General features: G+C 41.1%; 1 protein-coding gene across 1 annotated transcript; it reads left to right on the top strand.

Moving 5' to 3' along the window:
• Positions 1-1,540: 1,540 nt before the first annotated feature.
• On the top strand, positions 1,541-13,468 carry nrn1 (neuritin 1). The gene is made up of 3 exons (XM_011488681.3): positions 1,541-1,812; positions 6,765-6,912; positions 10,576-13,468. Exons 1-3 carry the CDS (start codon positions 1,758-1,760, stop codon positions 10,802-10,804), a joined length of 432 nt encoding a protein of 143 aa, XP_011486983.3. The 5' UTR covers positions 1,541-1,757; the 3' UTR covers positions 10,805-13,468.
• The last annotated feature ends 6,209 nt before the right edge of the window (positions 13,469-19,677 follow it).

Here is a 19,677-nt window from a genome sequence, read left to right as displayed (position 1 = left end):
GCCGAAGCCTCAGTCTGCAACAACAGAGGAGGAGGAATGGAGTTTAGAAGAAGTTAAGTTAACGCAAATGACAAACAAACAGCGAGGAGGAGAAAATCAACAAAACAACTGAATGCAATAGAAACTAGAATGAAATGAACCAAAAGTCTGCAGGACTCGATTAACAGCAACAGTTTTTAGCTTCTTCGTTTGGGCAAAATAGAAAATAATCGCCAGGTAACCGGAAGTTGGCATCTTTTTTTCTTCAAAATAATCGTTTTTTTCTTTCCTATTTATTCTTATTTTTTTTAAATATAAAATTTTTTTTTGGTTAAACATATTTCCCACAGCAGCAGCTTGAAGTTTTTATGATGACATCATAGCAGCTCTCATCCTCACACACGCTCATAACGTTTTCATAGAGTTGTTTGATTTAATTTTTAAGTCTGAAGATAATTTATTAATGCATTTTATTAATATTCTATTTGGATAGCACTTCTTATTTTTCAAAAGCAACATTTATTGTCTAGCAGTTACAAATTCAAAAAGGTCAAACAGGAACAAACCTTTTTCTCCAACACAGTTTTGAATGTAATTGTTCAATAGTGAAAATAATAGCTTAAAGTCTGCAACATTTGTCTTTCTTAGAGCCCTTTAAATCATCCATCTGCGTTTATGATAAACACACTGCAGGCTGAAACCACAGCAGAACCTCACACTGCAATACCAACAGCTGCCAGGAGAAGCAGGTTGGAAAGCTTTAACCAGAAAGACTTTCACGGTCATTTTTAGGGGTTTTAATCATTTTTGTCATTTAAAAAACAGACTACTGTAGATAATATAAACATGAATCCCAATGTTTTAATCTGATCTATCTCTTACCCAAATATGGTCATTTTCAGTCCCAGAAAATCTCTCTGTAGGCCTTTATTCTCCATTTTTAATGTAAACTCTTTTCAAAACCATTAACACTAAGCATCTTTATTTCGTGAAATTGTTTAAAAACATATTAATTGTGTTTGCAATAAAAAAATTAAAAAGAGACACAGGAAAATGGTCATGAGCCATTCACACAAATTCTGACCAAAAATAAATGCTCCTCTAATCTGTATATTTATGGTTAAAAACATCAAATCAGCAAAAAATGGCGTGAGGGTTGGAATGACTTTTTTCTTGAATCCTGAAAAAAATGATAATCTTGAATTTTCTTGGTACATTTTAAAAATAACAATAGCAATAGCAAAAAAAATAAAATAAAATAAATATATATATATATATATATATATATATATATATATATATATATATATATATATATATATATATATATATATATATATATATATATACTGCAGAAAAGTATCCAAATTCATATTTTAAACTATAGAGTCACAGAATAATATACATCAGTATAGTTGATTTTACAAAATAAATAAGATTCTTTTTCATCTTTTTGACATTTTTAAATCTGAAGATCAAATTTGAAAATATTGATGACGGATGGTGGGAGGGGCCTTCTCCCTCTCCCTTTCTCTCTCTTTCCCTCACTCCTTTTTCCGTCCGCGCGCCAAAGAGGCTCTGAGAGCTCAGCGCGCGCGGCGGTCAGCAAGAGGAACGGCGCGAAGAAACAAACCAAAGGAGTGAAGGAGGAAGAGGAGAAGCCGGAGGCACGCGGACAACTGTCTCGTGTTGGATGTAGCAGTTTGCGCGTGCGTGTGCGCGCGGCACGCGCTTTGCGGCTGTCCAACTCTGTGGGTCCGTGCGCGCGTGAGCGGAGGATGGGAGGAAGCTGCTCCTTCAGATGCCTCGCGCTCTTCTTGGCTTTTCACATAGGTAAGTCACGGATTCGGGCGCGTGCACAGCAGGATACATTTTTATTCCAAATTTGAGCATAGATCTTTTTTTTAAATCAAATATTCGTTATCTTTCGTTGCATTTAGTATTTTTTCGTTTATTGCTCGGCGGCCGGAAGTATTTTAAACTATTTATATATGTTTTTAATTTACGGGAATATTTTTAGTAGTTTGGGGTTTAAAGCAGCAGCAGCTTGTAAGAACAGAACTCCGCTTCATACTGAGGGTGCGCGTGTGTGCGCGTTAACGAGGGGAATACCCCCACCCCCTCATTGTCCCAAACAGGAAAAAAACTGCAGATTCAAATGATTCTACATTAAAACTGTGAGTTTTAAAGTTTAAAAATAATATAAACCAGAATCAGAACAATGTCTCTGATTTTTTAGCAAAGAAAATAATCAATCAGATTTGTGTTTTAATAATAAAGGCCGCAGAGTTCATTTAAATTAAATCTCGTGCTTGTAAGCGCGCGCGGAGCTTTCGCCGCAGTGCGCGCGGCGCAGTAGCAGAATGCCGCACGCGCCGCCTCGTATTGAAAACGAAACGAAAATCTTCCAAAAGAACAAAATTCTACATCACACCTTTCTTTTGTTTTCCAGACAATTGGCGATTGAGGGACGGGTGCAATATTATCGCGCGTGCAGGACATGGTATCTTTCTTTCTTTCATTAGACCTTCTTTTACTAAAATGTGTACGCGCGCTTAAGCTGCGTGCGCCGTTGTGTCGAAGTCCCATGCTGCATTCATCAGGAAAATTCTCCCGGGATGCGGCTAATTGCTGGAGCCTGCTCTTCCTTCATTTGTTCTTTTCTGCGGCTTCGTTGCATAACGAGGCTTTGTGCGCGTGCCTGTGCGCGCGTGAGGGCCTCTGCTTTGGTTTTTTATTTCTTTGAAAGTGTAAAGAAAAGGTCACGGAGGCGCCGGCGCTGTGGCTTTCGGCTCGCGCACGCTTCAAACGCCTGTGCACGCGTCTCACCTGATTCGTTTTTTCTGTGCAGATGAAAGTTTGCATTTCCCGCACGTTGATTGGCTGCGTGTTCGCACGCAGCCGCTTTACCTTCCGAACAAAATAAATGAAATAAATAAATGTGCCTTTAGGTTCGCGGGCGCGTGTAGATTTTTCATGCAGGGGATAGGGCCTCGCGCGTGGCAGGTGGGTGTGCCCGCGCGGAGTCCCGCACACGGATTTGGCATCCTCTCTACACGCATCATCATGCGCGTGCGCGTGGGTGAATGAGTGCACGAAAAAACCCCAAAGAAAAAGTGAATGAAAAGAGGAAAAACGAAGAAAATGACAGACAGTAGCTTCAAAAAATAAGCACAGTTAAAAAATTCACCTGCAGTGGAATAAAATGTAAAAATGAGAACATTTACAAAAACGAAGCTTCAAGTAATACAAATAAAACAACAACATACGTTTTATTGTGCAAAGATAAATGTATATTTAAATAGAAGAAGTGGAAATGCTTCAGAAAATAGTGTTTTTGTTTCCTGCTTTTATTTAAAGCATTTAAAGCATTCAGATATGAAGGGAGGGATTTTTCACGCGGCGCGCGTGCGGCCGGTTTGTAAAGTGATGTAATGCCTTCATTGTACAGTGAAGGAGGAGGAAGAGGAGGAGGAGCCTCACTCCTTCAGCCATTCAGTCCAAACGAGCTCATGAAAACAAAAACAAATTCTACATTTGTAAATAGATTTTCTGACAATTTAAAGATACTTCTTTTAAAAATATTCAATTAAAAAAATTCAACTTTTTTATAATTTCATGTTTTTTATTCTTCTTTTTATTATAAAATCAGATTCAGTCGGAAATCTTTTTTTAATGAAACACATGGATTTCCGCCACTGAATTTCTGCTGCTTTTTATTGGACAATTTTAGTTAAGAATAAATGAAGCTTTGATGATTTTTTCTTATATTTGGACGGACAAACTTCTGCTTGAAGGTTTGGATTTTCTTTCATTTTATAAGATCTGATTTTATCAGATCATGAGGCCACAAATTAAAAAAACGGAACCTCTTACTGATCCAAATGAAAATCCGATTAAATATAAGAAAAGCCATTTTAAGAGGTGTGATGAACAGGAAAATCAAAATGTCTTGCAGTAGTTGTTGTGTGACCATCAGATGTGAAAAATCCCAGATGTTCTGTTTATTTTATTTGTTATTTGGTTACAGTTATGATGCTTTTAATCTCAGAGCTTTTATTTTGTTTTTAAACACAGAGCAACAATTTTATTTCTTTTTAAAAAGTCTTTTGACAGAAGTCCTCACCCTAATGTCTGATGTAAATCCAGATTTTAGCAGAACAGTAAAAATCTGCTCTACATTTTTATTTCGTAATATTCTTTTATGTTATGTGTGGAAAGAATATGGAAATGGCTGCATAATCAGGGGTTTTTAGTCCACTCTGCTGTCAAACCTGGCAACCGTAATTTCTCACATCCTGTTTTATACTCATCCATCAAAAGTGAAGGTTTTATTTTTAATAACTGTATTGTTCAGTAATTGTCCCCAAATTTAAACAGTTTTATTATTTTTCAGAAAAAAGACTGACATTTTAAAACTAAAATTCTTTTTCCAGGTGCAGTTTTTCCGCAGGTTTGTTTAATATGGCGGAATGAAAGCACAGCGCCACCTGCTGACCCCCAGGCAGATCCAGCCAAGAATTCTGTCTAGTTTTTGCAAACAGTTTATTAAGATTGTTTGTTCATTTAGCACAAAAGCTGCAATTAATGCAAACTTTTTTCAGGGCTTTTACTTTGAAGTGGTTAGACAAAAATCCTGAAATGTGAAGAAAACTGATTGCAGCTTTCTTTCTATAAATAGAGGAATATCTGGATATGCAGAAATGCTACAGTATTCTTTAGGACCCGCCCCCAACCTGTCCTACACGTCACGGCCGGTTAGTCTGAGCGAGGAAACCGGACAGCGGCCATGTTGTTATCCAAACCAATCAATCACACCCATCTTTCATCTAATGAACCACGAACGTGTTCTGAGCAGAGGTCACTGGGGGGGGGGGGGTCCTGTTAAAGAGCGCGTGCGACAGGGTGGGAGGGTGGATTTGTTTCTGCGGATGAGGGGGGAGAGCCGTGTTCATGGTACCAGGCTGGTCTTGACCCCAAAGCTGGTTCTGGTACCAGTGTTAAGCCTGCTTTTCTGAGCTGGACGCCTGAAAAGAAATCCTTCTCCAAGATGAACCGAACTTCTAAAGAGAAAAACGGCTTCATGAAAGGAGAGGAGGGGTTTGTCGGACGAGGGAATCGCACCGACTCTAAAGAAGATTTTCACTGAAAACGCACACATCCACACGGTGACGTTGGCGGTTTCCAGCAGAGGAAGCCGGTAGCTCCTTCACAGAGAGAATTAAAGGCTTCGCTCTTTTTCTAAACAGAAGTGTAGATTATGTCTGAATTCACTGACTGCTCCTCAACCCTGAAAGATGATCTGCTGCCCTGGATTTGAAATCCAACACCACACTCACTACTTTTCTGTTTGTTTGTTTTTTAAAGCCAAATATGATGTCACCCATTCCCCAAAGTAAAACCGTATAGATAGGAATAATTCCTGAAGAATATTTATGTTTATCCACATTATATTCAGAATTGATAATTGAATACATTTTCTTTAAGACAGATTGTTTAAGCACAATGCATTGTGGTCTATACCTGCCAATCTAGTGACCATTAATGCTCACTGGTTGTTCAGGGGACTGGATTTTAGAACTGTACCCCCCAAAAAATGGCAAACGTCTGTTTAACGTTGAGTAGTGAGTCAGATCTGGCTTTAGTGGTGTCTGGTGGAGGCTTTTTTTTAAAATGTTTTTGGACGCTGGATGTTGATTTGAGAAGCAATGAAAGCTGCTGTGAGCTGACTCAGCACTGGCCCCAGACTCCAGGCCCAAATCTGCCGTCCCAGCTTTGACCGGCCCTCAGTGACGTTTTGAAAGCCCACATTAACAGACCCTTGTTACACAAACATACAGAAAGTGAGGGAAAAGTCAGATTGTCATTTGGGCTCAACCGCCTCAGACAAACAGTTGCAAAACATTTAACCCTTGTGCTATCCTAGGCACTTTAACATTGGGAGTTGGGTCATCTAGACCCACTAGACAGTGCTCTGAACCTATTTTCTTCAATGATTTGTGATCTTCCCTGGTGTCCATGGATTACATGAAATCTTTCCACCTTTATCCACCTTTGTCATGGTAGGGAGAACACGTCAATGTAAGGGTGGGGTCATCTAAGATAGCACAAGGGTTAAACATTTAACATCCTGTGTCTTTGGATGAGACTGGAGGTGGAACCTGATGGAAACCTGCTCTGAGTCAAAGTTCTACATGTATAACATTTGTGCAACACTGGGTAGTAAAAACGTTCTAGGCTTCATGAATGAATTCTTATGATTGTCCTTACATTAAATACATTTTTCACTCTGCTTAAATTGTTGTAAAAGTCGATGAGAGTCTGCTCACACCAGGAAATGCTCCTTTTAGACATTTGTGTTTGTTTTGTTGCCGTCACACTGACAGCTCAGTCGTAACAGGAGGCCTTGAAGATGGTTTTTGAGTTCTCCTTCACAAATATTGCTCTCCTCTCTAAACTGCTGCTGCTTCATTCCAGACTGAAGATGCTGTTTGCAGACGATACAGTGTTTTTCTGAGTGAACTCAAACTCCACTCCACTCGTGATACTGTGAGACATAATGTGTCACATTTCTGTACTTGTGTTAGGTTCTATACATCACACAAACTTTTGGGAATAATTCTGCGTTTGAAGCGATTCTGCCTAAATCGCTTCAAACGCAGATACATCATGAAACGACTCTGAGAAGAATCTGACGGGTTGACTGAATGTATCTGTCTGTCTGTGTTCAGTTCCCTAATGCTGCCCCCTCACCATGTTTCTTGCCCCCCCCCTCCCCGCTGCAGTGTCCGTGTTGCAGACAGTGCTGGTCAGCGCTGGTCAATGTGACTCCGTGTTCAAAGGCTTCTCCGACTGTCTGATCCAGCTGGGAGACAACATGGCCAACTATCCGCAGGACCTGGACGACAGGGAGAACCTTCAGAAGATCTGCAGGTAGGACCGTCCAGCCCACGCATGCACACACGCATGCACACACGCATGCACACACGCATGCACACACGCATGCACACACAAGCAGCTCTGGTCATATCAACTGTCAAGCATTGATTGCAGCTGCAGATAATCTGCAAAAACTAGTTAGTGAGAAACCTTTTATAACATTTCTGGATGTCTGAAGTTATGCTCCATAAAGTGACATAAACCAGTTTCCTTCTGTGGACGCCAGAACCTCGTCCTTCTGCTGGGATTCTGAACGTATGCAAAAGCAACAAATCTCAAAGCAAATGTTTCGAGTGGGAGGAAATAGATGAAGATGCTGCACGGACATGTTTACAAAAAGGATCTAAACCAAGACTGTAGACAAGAAAAACAATAAATATGATCATACAGGAAGAAACCATACAGACAAAAAGTCATGGCCAAACCCCGCAGTCATGTGATCTGCAGGGTTTTTCTGCTCTCATTGAAGCTCGTCGTCATTCTAAGCTTCACAGACGTTTTCTTTTTGGTCAAATAGTGGGAAAAAAGGCAAAGACATGACAGCTGTTGATACACATCTGGAAAGTCTTTTTAACAGCTGGAAATTGAACGGCCACATTTCTAATTCTCTGATTAGGTTTCATTGATCTGACATTCAACATGAAAAAAGAACATTTATAAAAATGGTCTCCCGATCAGTTTCTCCACCTTTCAAACCTGAAGCTACCAAATGCTGCAGTTCCTGTAGCGACCACTGGAGGCTAGCATCAAAAGAAAGAAGTTCCCACTGTGGCGTTCCCTCGTTGTATCCTAGTCTCCTTGTTTCCTGGATTTTTATTACGTGTAGTTAGCAAGAGTTTATTTTATTTTGTATTCTGTGTCCTGATTGGCTGTAGACCGTGTCAATCAATCTCCTCTGTGCCGTATTTCCTGTATAGAATGCGTTATTGCAATCAGGTCTTTGTTTTACTGGACTGATTTTCTATGAAGGTTTGAACTTTGAGGGTTTAAACAGAGAGAAGCGCGTGAAAATGATTATGTATGTCTGAGTAAAGTGTAGAAAGTGTGGAGGGAGGAGTTTTAAAAACGTTTATAATTCTACTTTGTGGATTTCACCTATTTTTGGAATGTAACTCCTCCAATGAATGAGGGAACACTGTAGTTCCAAACTGTTAGAAGGTCTAACGCATGTACGTACGGCCGGATTGGGTTTGTACTTCTATGAACCATTTGTTCAAGGGACATCAAAGGGTGCTTTAAACAGCCTAAAAGAAACAGCGTATGAATTAAATAATATATTTGAAATTACAAAAAAAAATCCAGTTTTAGGACAAAACGGTTTTCATCTAATCCGATTTCAAAGTTTTGAAGTTTAGCTTTGGATGCTGTGAGTCTGGAGAAAACCAAAGACCACCTCTGTGAGCTGAAGGTTGTCGACATGAATCTAAACAGACAAACTGGAGGCTAAAACACACACAGCCTCATGTCCTGCTGCAACACACTTTTGGGATTTATGATCCATCATGAAAACTTTACTGTTGCATCGGTGACATTCTGCATAATGTTTGGTTAAAACAGCTTAAACTACGCAGGAAACGCCAAAGGAGCTTTAATGTTACAAAGCTTCAACTCAAACGTACAAACAGCAACAGACACGTATGTAAAGCAAACAGGAGCAGATGAGAGTCCGAGGTTGGTGTCTGAAGCCTTGGTGCAGGCGGCGCCGGCTCTGGAAACACGCCACCGTCCTCTGGAATGAATATTTCAGGACAGACAGAAGCTAAAAGTGGGCTCAGCTCTGCGCTCGGTTCAGACTAAACCGGGCCGTAATGACTGAATTTATATTTATGAGTCCCATCTGAGAGCGTCCCCCCAGCCGCCCACCAGCAGCCGCCCCCCAGCTCAGAGAAAGTGATTTAAGCACAAACCCGGAGGGAGACTCCATGTTTGCAGAGGGGCGGAGTGTGCATATGTGCTACCCCCCTCCCCCCAAAATCCACCCAAACCCCACCACCTAAAGCGGGTGGGCACCAGATGGCACACTGCAGCAGGGAGCCCCCCTGCCCCCCCCCACTCCTCCACATGATTTTTAATTCGGTGACAGCTCCATCACAGTGGTGTTGAGGCGTTGCAGGAGACGCGTTAACACATAAGCACACACACGCACACACACACACTCACACACACACACACACACACACACACACACGTTAATTGCTTTGAGATGGAGCTCGACATGACTCGGTTCAAGAGGTCAACATCAATAAGAGCAGATTGGAAGATTGGATTAGATACGCTGTACACGTGTGTGTGCGTGTGTGCGCGTGTATGTGTGAAGAAGGCTGGTGTCATCTTTACAACTGAAAGAATGGAAAAAAGATTGACAGAGGAGCTACAAGAAGACAAAGAGATCCAACAAATAGATGGAAAAAGAAAAAGCAGACAGAAGCAGACAGGAAATGAGAGTAGAAAGAGAAAAAAGTCACAAAAACATCAAGAAAAACTAAAGAGTTTGAAAATAGGGGAGTTTCATCAAAGAAACTCTTAGAAAAAAGTAGAATACTTGAAGTTTCTGTTAATAAGTATGCTGTACTATAGACCATGTATGTGTAGTGTACTAACTGAATACTTCTTCAGACTAAATTGGAACATTTTAGGTTTATATATAGTATAAGCATTAAACCACGGTCCGGGTGAATACTCGATCCTGATTGGCTGCTGGATGTGCATTAAAAAAGGACAATGCACGCCTAAAGAAGAAGTTCTGGTTACATAGCATAAATGTTCTGTATCACAGCGCTGATTTCTATAAAACCAACATTAACTTCATCATCTGGACAAAAACAAGTGGTTAGAGGTGAACTTTCTCTCTAGACTGATGCGTATTTAACCCGTCGTGACGACCAGCAAATATGTCGCTTTCCTTTGCCACTCGACGCGCCGGCTTAGCCGACAAAGGGGCATAGACTAACAAATAGTCCACTTTTTGTTAAAAAAGCTATCTAAACCGAACAAATAACAAGAATAAAGTACTACAAACTGATTGAATATTTCTTTCTTTTGTAAGTGATCATGATATAAGCAGGTTAATGGCCTTCGAAGTGTACATTTGCATTGACGCACTTCACAGAAGCAACCGTCCTCTGCTTCGCGTCGGACGGTTCAGGCTTCCACGACGTGTGTTTCTGATAATGCACACTTTGTCGGCCATTGACCCTTACATAAACTTCAAGTATACTGACTCACTTCTGGTATTGTGCTATCTTAGATGACCCCACCCTTACATTGAGGTGTTCTCCCTACCATGACAAAGGTGGATAAAGGTGGAAAGATTTCATGTAATCCATGGACACCAGTGAAGATCACAAATCATTGAAGAAAAAAGGTTCAGAGCTCTGTCTAGTGGGTCTAAATGACCCAACTCCCAATGGTAAAGTGTCTAGGATAGCACAAGGGTTACACATTTTACACATAAAATGATGAACATTGATCACCATGATTATTCATTAACATTGAAAACTGTAAACTGACTCATATTTAAGACATTTTTTTCCAATCCCGCTGCCCTCACATGGAGCATGGATGAGATGAGCCGTCCATTCGTCTTTTCTCGCCAAATTTCCAAAGCAGCCTCCCACTTTATGTTGAGTTCATGCTTGCTGTGTTTTCTCTTGCCAGTTACTGGGATAACTTCCACTCCTGTGCCACGACGGCGCTGGCGGACTGCCATGAGGGAGCCACGGACCTCTGGGACAAACTGAAAAAGGAGTCCCGAAGCCTGAATTTCCGTGGGAGTTTGTTTGAACTGTGTGGCGGCGGCAACGGAGCCCCCAGATCTGCAGACGCCAGAGGAGTAGCCTTGGTTCTAACCACACTGCCCACCATACTGACTTGGCTGGCATTTTAACAGCAACGGAGAGGAGATGCAGAAAGACAAAGTGGAATCAAGATATTAAAAAAAAAAAATCAAAAAAAAAAAAGAAACAGTGACATTCACTCCTTCATGCTAAAAAGAAACAAAACCTCAAGGACTGAGTCTGAATTCATCCCAAAAATGGATTTCTTCTTCTTCATTGCAATACCGTCACCTGGTTGGCCGTTTGGGGCGTTTGACTGTCTGGATTGCTCGTCCAATCACAGCCGACCTATCCCAGAGATCGATCGTATTAAATATTTACGATGCAGCTGAGATAAAATGAAGCAAATCATGAAATTTTGATGGATTCTTGCCCACTTACAATGGTTGAATTACATAATATTAAAGTCAGCCATGCATTATTGATCTGTGAAATGCTCCGGCTAGACGGCATAATGTGACGGCTCACGGTGTTCGGCCTTAAATTAGTTTCCTCTCATTCAGCCCGAGGTCCTGATGCAAAAACAAAACAGAATGAATAAGAACAGCCAAGGCATCAAACCCATCTCTGAACTGTGAACTTCCTTTCCCCGTCCTTCAACTGACAGTGGTTTTGGGGGATGGAGACTTGGCGTTTGCGTCTGTTCTGGCCGCTAACGCGAGCAGGCCGCAGTCAGAATCAGGAAACCAGCGCCCTCCTGCGCAGGTCAGCTTCTACAGGCAGGAGGCGAAGCTGCAATAATCACAGCACTGACCTTTGGTGCATGACTCGCAGTCAACTGTCATTTCAGTATTATCTGACATTTATAGTGCTTTACATTTGATTGTTGAGCTAGCCAGCTTGCTAACATGCTAGCAACTACTTTGTAAAGTCAACAACAAGTGAAGAAACCTTGATTTGCCAGAATTTTAGGCAGATTGGACCACTTTTTGTGGCGGGTAGGGTAGTAGTCCAGATTCAAACATGCTTTTGTTTCAAATAATAGTTTAAAATGATGTTAATCTGCATGATATCAGTTTAGAATGCCCCAAAGCATTTCAGGAAATGGGCACAAAATGGCAGCAATCTGAAACAACGGTCAGATTCAGGCTACTAGCAATCAGCTAGCGGTTTAGAGTGGCAGAAAAAAAACAAACATTAGAAATGTTGTGATTCAGACGTAGCTAAATGATTCAATGTCCTCCATGAAAACATTTACTTCTGTAGAAGGCAAGCATGTTGATCCTGTGTAGTTTATGTGAGCCAACAATTTGGATTTAAAGAATTTTTTATAAAAAAAAAAGAACATGCATATGAGAGGATATTTCATGAAACATATTAAATTATTTTATCTTAAACTGTAAAAAGTCTGCAAAGGCTTGCAAAGTGAGCAGTAGGCCATATTGGTTAAACCTTTGGATTGGTGCTTTATTTGCTGTAATTATTTAAACATTTAAGGATAAATTATTATTGGAGGAAGTTCATCAAATTGACATTTTTCTTGTTATCTGATTTGTCAAGTTGGGCCAAAAGTTTGGCCTGTAGCTTAACTGTGCTGAGGCAGCCTGTGAGCAACTTCTGACCCTAAAAGTCAAAGACAATAGCTTTTGTTTAACACTACATTGATGTTGCAGCAAAGTTGCAGGAATACTCTGATAGAGTATTTTAACACAGGAAAAACATTCAAACCCATATACCATTTGAATTATAGCATCTTCCTTCCCTCAAAACAATAAAAACAGGTCATCTGTGGCGCAGTCGCATTTTATTATTGTACAAAAGATCCACACAGCAAACAAAGGTGACTTCTGTTGCCTTTTTTTCAGCTACTAGCTACTGAAGGGAGGCACGCTGTGACTGATGAGTAAAAACACACAAGGATTTAGTCTTATGATGCATTTAAGTTTATAAAAGGTTAGTTTTTCTTTGCAAAAACTTCCAAGCAAACAAAAACATTTTTAAACGTTGTGCTCATTTCCTGAAATCCATTGGAACATCTGGGTTTTTGTCCGACATATTAGATGTTAAAGTAGCAGCACATTAAACGTTGGTGTTAGTTGTGGGTGGTTGACTTCTACCATCTTTCTGTTTCACGGCGCCAGCTGAACCATGTGATCAAGATGACTGAGACTAAACTTTTGCTGGAAAAAAAGATTCTTTTTTAATGCTGACAGCAATATCCAGGCAAGACATATGGCCAGTGTAGCGGAGCAAAAAGAAGAAAAGAACAATAAAACCGTGGCTGAGGAGTGATATGACTGTTGCCATCCAGCACATTCTCCAATCATTCCAGTGATTCATGCTATTATTCCTTAGAGATGATTTAGTTTAGGTCTATATGTTCAAAAGCAGAGTCCCTAACTGCAGAAATAGGAGTTTGATTATTTCTTTGCTGAGACTTGGATAGTGTTTTCCACTGCCTTCTGACAAAAAGACGTGTACTCCTGTTTGTTTGTTTGTTTGTTTGTTGCTTGGTTGGTTGGTTTGTCTCATTGTTTGTTAAATGAATGGTTGCTCAACAAAAAGAGTTTTAAAAAGATAAAAAGAAGCTATTTAAAGAATTGTCTATACAAGAAAACATGTATATGAAAGGATTTTGAAATGATACAAAGAAGCTCTATTACAGATAGTTTATCCCAGTTTTAACAGCAGATTGAAGATTATAGGCATCATGAAGTATTCAAGATAAAAATAAAACAATGATGAAGAGTAACAAATAAATGACTAATGTTTCAGAATGTGTGTTCTGCTTTTTTTAATGGGGAAAAACAAAGCACATTTGTCTTTTTTCATGTCCAGCCTCTGACAGGGTCGGGTGTGCAGTTTATTTATTATTAATGAGGGGGTGTCCCAGAGCTGCTGCATTTATTGACTGAGACGGGGGTGGAGGAGGAGGTGGAGGAGCGTTTGGCTGCATGTCCCCATGTGGTTCTTTGGTTGGTGGATCACAGTTATTCTAGCAGCAAAAACCCTTTAAATGATTAGGAATAACTGAGTGGGAAGACAAAGGAAGAAGGGGCGGCGGTAAGTCTGTTTGAGACGACGAGGGCTCATTCTGGCTGTTTGAGCCTGTCATGGTTTAATGAAGTTTGATTGGAGCTGCAGTTTTCCTGCAGCAGGCTCTTGGGGGGGCACACATGTAGGTACAGTATCTACATTAAGGATCACTTCCAAAGAAAAACAGCAGACTTTCATGTTTCTATGGAAATCTGCTCCAGTCTGGTCATTACAATCTCTTAAAGTCTAAGATTTGTACTTAATTTTTAATACCAGGATGCTACCAAACAGCCATCAGCTTTGTCTGAGCAGAAGACACAAAACAGGTTTCCAATGTTAGAAGTGTTAGTGAGAGGCTCGTCTAGATTAACTGCATTTAGCGTATCGCCTCAGCTGCAGCAGCAGAACAATTCCTGGAAGATGCAGTAATGAAAAACCCAGAGCAGCAATTATCGCCTGCAGGAGGAAACAAGAGCTGGCGAGATTCACGGCGAGCTGCTCATTAAAAATGCATGCAGGGAAGCCTGCGAGATGCAGAAAGTCCTGCGGGATCTCAGGGCTTCTAATAGTCTGACCCCTTTCTTTCTTTCACTCCTCCATCAGCCTCCAAATCTGAGAAACGGTAGACAGGCTTCATGTTTCATTGGTGTGGATTACGCTAAGGTCTCAGGTGGTCTTCTTCTTCTTTGGGGGAGATCACAGTGAAGCTCTGGGACCATCACAGGTTCTCATGAGGATCTACAGGTCACACTCGTGTTACAGAGCAGCAACAATCAGGAACGGGTTTTACTCTGAGGGGGATCAGCTCGCACTGAAGCTGGTCGACAGCTGAACATTGAGTCCTCCATCCTTTGATTTGAAAGGTTCCTTTAGGTCTTTGGGTGTCTGAGGATCTGGTGAAGAGTTTGAACCTCAAACTGAGTCAGAGGATTGGCTTTGGAACCATCATCCCCAGAACCAGGAAGTACTGAATGTTGCAGTTCCTTAAATGACCACTGGAGGCGAGCTGCAGCGGTAGGAATTTCCATAGTAAGAAGTCTTTCCAACAAAAGTCGACATGTTCAGTCTCCTATAAGGAATACTATGTTTATTGTTTGCTTTTCTATTTACGACAACTTTCAAATTCAACACTTTGATTAGATAATGAATATTCCCTTGTTTTCTAGTGGGTAGGGGGTTGGACCCATGGGTGGAAAGAACAGAACTATTACTTTTCTTTGTCCAGGTTTGGGAAGTTGTTAAGCTGCCAGAACAAACCGTCAAATATTTAATTTTACCATAAAAGATATGAGATGACTTAAAAATCGATTGACTGATTGATTTCAAGCTTTGTTGTCAAAGCAACAAAGAAACAGAAATGATAAAATGCATAGATAAAAAAAAACAGACAAAAAAGACAATTAAGTCACATTTGCTTAATTAAATATAGTGATCATTAATTAAAGTCAAGTAGAGCTTGATTTGTTGCTTGTAAAGGAGTGGGAAGTTGTTGCTGTTTTCCAGAATCTCGGAGAGTAAGGACTAACTCAGAGAGCGTGCAGACCTTCGTCTCTCTGTCTCATCTATTGATCAAAAATTCTAACTTCAGCCGAAGAGCCCTAATTCACAGAATAATTTGCTGGAGCTCCCATTTTCCCATCACTGTGTTTTCTGTCATCATGTGTGAGGAAAACAGACCCAAATCCATGAAGAGAGGAGAAAATGTAAAAAAAAAAAAAAGAGAGAAATCTCAGTAAAAAGATTCCCCTAAGAAAACCTGCTCTTTTGGAAATAAAGATGAGCTGATATCCTAAATGATGATAAGCAAAAGTGGGAATAAATATGCAATAAAAGGGGTCACAGAACCTGATGATGCTGAAAGTGGTCTGAAAGAAGAGCCAGAATGGAACTTCATAGAATGAAGGAGTGTGTTTATGGACGCTCTTCTCTTCTTCCTTCTTCACTCTCAGAGTCTAGGCCAGCAGCTAGGCCTCTGAGGAGCCTCAACCTAAAATAAGTTCCTCTGCGGTGCGGCAGTGCTGGCTGAAAATGGGGCGGACATCGCTGAGGTTCCCTCCGGAGCAGAAAGTCCAGAAGTGACTTATGTGGGAACCAGCAGGGCAGGAATTGAGCTGAGTGTCGCAGTGGAGGATGCTAACAAGGGTGGTGGTGGTGGAGGGGCTGCTGATGTCTAAGTGGGTCACCCTTAGCTGCTGAGAACGAACTCCCCTCACTGATGTACAGAAGTGGATTAGTGGGTCGGAGAGGAGCAGCAGCGTTCGGATCTTTGATGAAACATTTCAGGAAACCCGACAGCTTCCTGTTTGAATGAAGACTGAAGACAAAAATATGAACATGTTTTTCAAAAACCTTTTTTGGAATCATGGAGGTTCTCCACTTTTCTGCCTGAGGAACAACCATTGTTGGATTCAAACTCTTTGCATTTTGGAATCTTTAGATGATGCACTTTGAACATCTCTCATCATCTGGTCCGGTTCGCTTTCACACACAGCATGTGGAACAGAACCAAACCCTAATGTGGACCAAACTGTCTAAAACATTAGGGGGCGCTAATGAGCTCTGACCAGGACATGGAAAAAAGGCCTGCAGCTCTTCACGTCCCCACGTCAACTCATCCAACTTTTTCACGATTTCTTCAGATTCCTTCTGTGGCAGTTTTTCCTCCTCCAATAACGCAGCGTTTACATCCTTTCCTTCCTTTAGTCCTCGTCCTCTCTGTGGTCTGTGGAAGGTCTGTCTGCACTCAAAGGAACCTCACCAGAGTTCATCTGCAAATGAACAACCTTTGGTCTAAAAAAACCCACAGGTCACTTGAGTTCTGGTGAGCTTTAACACCTGCCAAATCCAAGAGGACCATTAGAAGATACAGATCTGGATCAGACCAGAACCAAACCTGCCAGAGTAAACATGACCCTCAAAAAAGCATCTGCACCTATCTGAGATGTTTGATACTGTATTTTTGACCTTAAGATGGATTGAGGTTTGGGACACATTAAGTGAACCAAAACAGTCAAATAATGTGACTACACTTCCCAGAATGCCAAGAGGGGCCAAGATGTGGGCGATTGGTAAGCTGGGTTGACAGGAAGTTTTTCTAGTGAGCTATGTGGTTCTTCTTCTCTTTTATCTGCAACAACCAGAAAAATATTAATATAATTTATATTTATAAAAATATAAATATAAGAATCAAACCTTATTAACAATACTCACTTTTTCACTTCATTATGATGCACAGCACGTTCTACTCTGCCAGGCTCCTGACTACAGAACCCATAAGCCTTGTTTCCACTGAGCGGTCCGGTCTGGTCCAGCATTTTGAATGTTCATTCATTCATTTATCTTCTAATCTGTTTTGTCCAGGTTTTTTGGGGGTCACAGGGCTGCTGGAGCCTATCCCGGGCACTTAAGGGTGAAGGCAGGGGACAACCTGGATTGGTCGCCAGTCTGTCGCAGGACTGCAATCAAACACCCATGTGGGATGAAAATCTTGGTTGTCAAAATCGTCTCTAACCTAACATTTGATCATCATATACGTCACCTCTCCAAAGGGTCTTTTTTCCATCTTAAAAATATTGCAAAGCTCCGCCCCTCACTCACCCAGTCTGATGCAGAAAAACTCATCCATGCATACATTTACCTCCTCCAGACTTGACTACTGCAATGCTCTCTTTGTTAGGATTCCTGGGAGGAGCCTGGAAAAGCTTCAGTACATCCAAAACTGCGCTGCTAGGGTCCTGACAAGGAGGCGCAAATTTCCCCACATCACTCCTGTTCTTCAGTCACTTCACTGATTACCCATTCGTTCCAGAATTCACCACAAACTCTGTCTCCTCAGCTACCAATGCGTCCATGGAACTTCCCCTACCTACCTCAGTGAGCTCCTTTTCCCACACGCCACGTCACGATGACTCCGCTCAAATTTTACTCACTGCCTTCATCAACCAAGGACCAGGCTGACCACGATGGGAGTCAGAGCCTTTCAGGCTGCTGCCCCTCGACTCTGGAACGACCTCCTTGAATCCCTCAGAGCCCCTCAAAGCCTTGACACCTTTAAAAAAGGCTTAAAGACCTTCCTTTGTAATAATTCTTTTTAGTACTTTTGTTGTTGTTGTTTTTCTTCAATCTTATTTGCAAACTGTTGTTATTCCTATTTTACATTGTAGCGCTTTGAGATTGTTCCTCAAAATGTAAAGCGCATTCTAAATAAAATATATTATTATTATTATTATTAAAACCCACACATGCACGGGGAGAACATGAAGATTTCCATCATAAAATGGACCCATTAAGGGAGACTGAATTGTCCCATTTTTAGGCCTCTGTTGGTTGAAGGTCCATAGAAAAAATGGAACAGACTGATTGAGTCGGAGCTACTGTTGAACCCGTTGATTGACTTTTCAATATTTTTACTATATCTTTTAAATCTATAGCAGCTTTTAGACCTGCAGTGTCAATCAAAGGTCCATCGTCCCCTTTTTAGGACAAATGTGACCATTCCTGCTGTGAAAACGGACACTGAAATGAACATGGACATGTTTTGTTGTAGCTAGTGGCTACACAGAGAAGTGCGTTGGCTCCACTTCCTTTCAATGTCAGATCAGTTCCAATGCAGCATCTGGAACTAGAGGTGAAAGGAAGATGATGAAGGTGATCAGGAAAACACTTGAAGACTGCAGATGTCTGTTGCTGTGAGAGCTTTACAGAGAGCTGTCCTGTCAGTCACAAGGTTAGTGCTTATGTCAATGTGACATGATCCCCCCACAAACACACACACACAAACACACACACAAACCCCTGGGTGGTTACTCTTTAAAACTCTGAACTTTTTCCTGCAAGTTTAACCTCAGTCCAACAAGTCAGGACAACACAGGAAGAGGAAAACGGTGACGAATCAGCTGTCAGAGGTACAGAGAGGCGGAGCTGTCGGTCATGACAACACAATCATAAACATGCACACACTCCCACACATGTAAACACACACTCTCTCCAGCAGATCAGGGAGAGCTCTAATGAGTTTATTACATCCCACCTTCAGAAAATAAATGAAGCGATCCATCACAAGGGAGCTCCGCCTTCATCACGCTACAGCTTCATCAGCACTTAAACACGCCAAGGAGGAAGAGGAGGAGGATGACACGGAGGAAATGAACAGTGGGGTAGACAGGGAGTGAAGAGGAAGAGGAGGGTTTGAGAGGAAGGGAACATCTGTGCAACAATTTAGTCACACCACAGCTTCATCTGCTGAGGAGGAAGACGAGGACGATGAAGAGCGGGGAGGAGAAGTATGAAAGGAACGCCGCTGAAGTGGTCCACACCAGAGACCGGAGCTGAGAGACATAATGAAGAGGAAGAAGAACATCTGTGCATCTTCATCTGTCAGCAGGTCTGAGAGGAGGAGGAGGGAGATGAAGACATCATGTGACGAATTAGAAAAAGAAGGAGGGAGGAGCTTATGGAGACATGGAGTGAAAGGAAAAAAAATTACAACAAATCAAAAACAAGAAACACAAAAATGAGAAAAACAGAAAACTAAAAAAAACAGAAAAAATTAAATGATCAAACATGAATGAATAGAAAACACAATCTTCATCACCATAAAAACGTCATCAAAAATACAGAAAAACAAAAATACTTCGGCAGCAAAAAGAAAACCCCAATCTTCCCGAAAAACTTTGTTTAAGAAGAACAAACAAAACGTTTTTAGAAGAAACCCATTTTACCACTAAAAGTGAGTCATTGTGTGTTTTAGCAACAACACAAACATCTCACAGAACACATAACAACAATGACAACCATTCCCCTGCAGTGATTGAGGTTTGAATTCTTCAGCAGAAAAAAAGCAACCACAAGATCCAGGTTTGCCCACCTGAGAATCTTCAATGTTGAAGTTATTTTGCTGCAGATTAAAGTCCAGATCTGAGACCATGGAAATGATGAAGCTGAGAAA

This window comes from Oryzias latipes, chromosome 20 (genome assembly GCF_002234675.1).
Source record: "Oryzias latipes chromosome 20, ASM223467v1".
Classification (NCBI taxonomy): Eukaryota; Metazoa; Chordata; class Actinopteri; order Beloniformes; family Adrianichthyidae; genus Oryzias; species Oryzias latipes.
The sequence above is the reverse complement of the archived record's forward strand: the minus strand, read 5'-3'. Positions and strand labels throughout refer to the sequence as shown.

Coding starts and splice junctions, on each gene's coding strand:
- nrn1 (XM_011488681.3), top strand. CDS start 1,758: ATGGGAGGAAGCTGCTCCTTCAGATGCCTCGCGCTCTTCTTGGCTTTT. Junction 1,813..6,764: donor CTTCTTGGCTTTTCACATAG/GTAAGTCACGGA, acceptor TCCCCGCTGCAG/TGTCCGTGTTGCAGACAGTG. Junction 6,913..10,575: donor AACCTTCAGAAGATCTGCAG/GTAGGACCGTCC, acceptor TTCTCTTGCCAG/TTACTGGGATAACTTCCACT.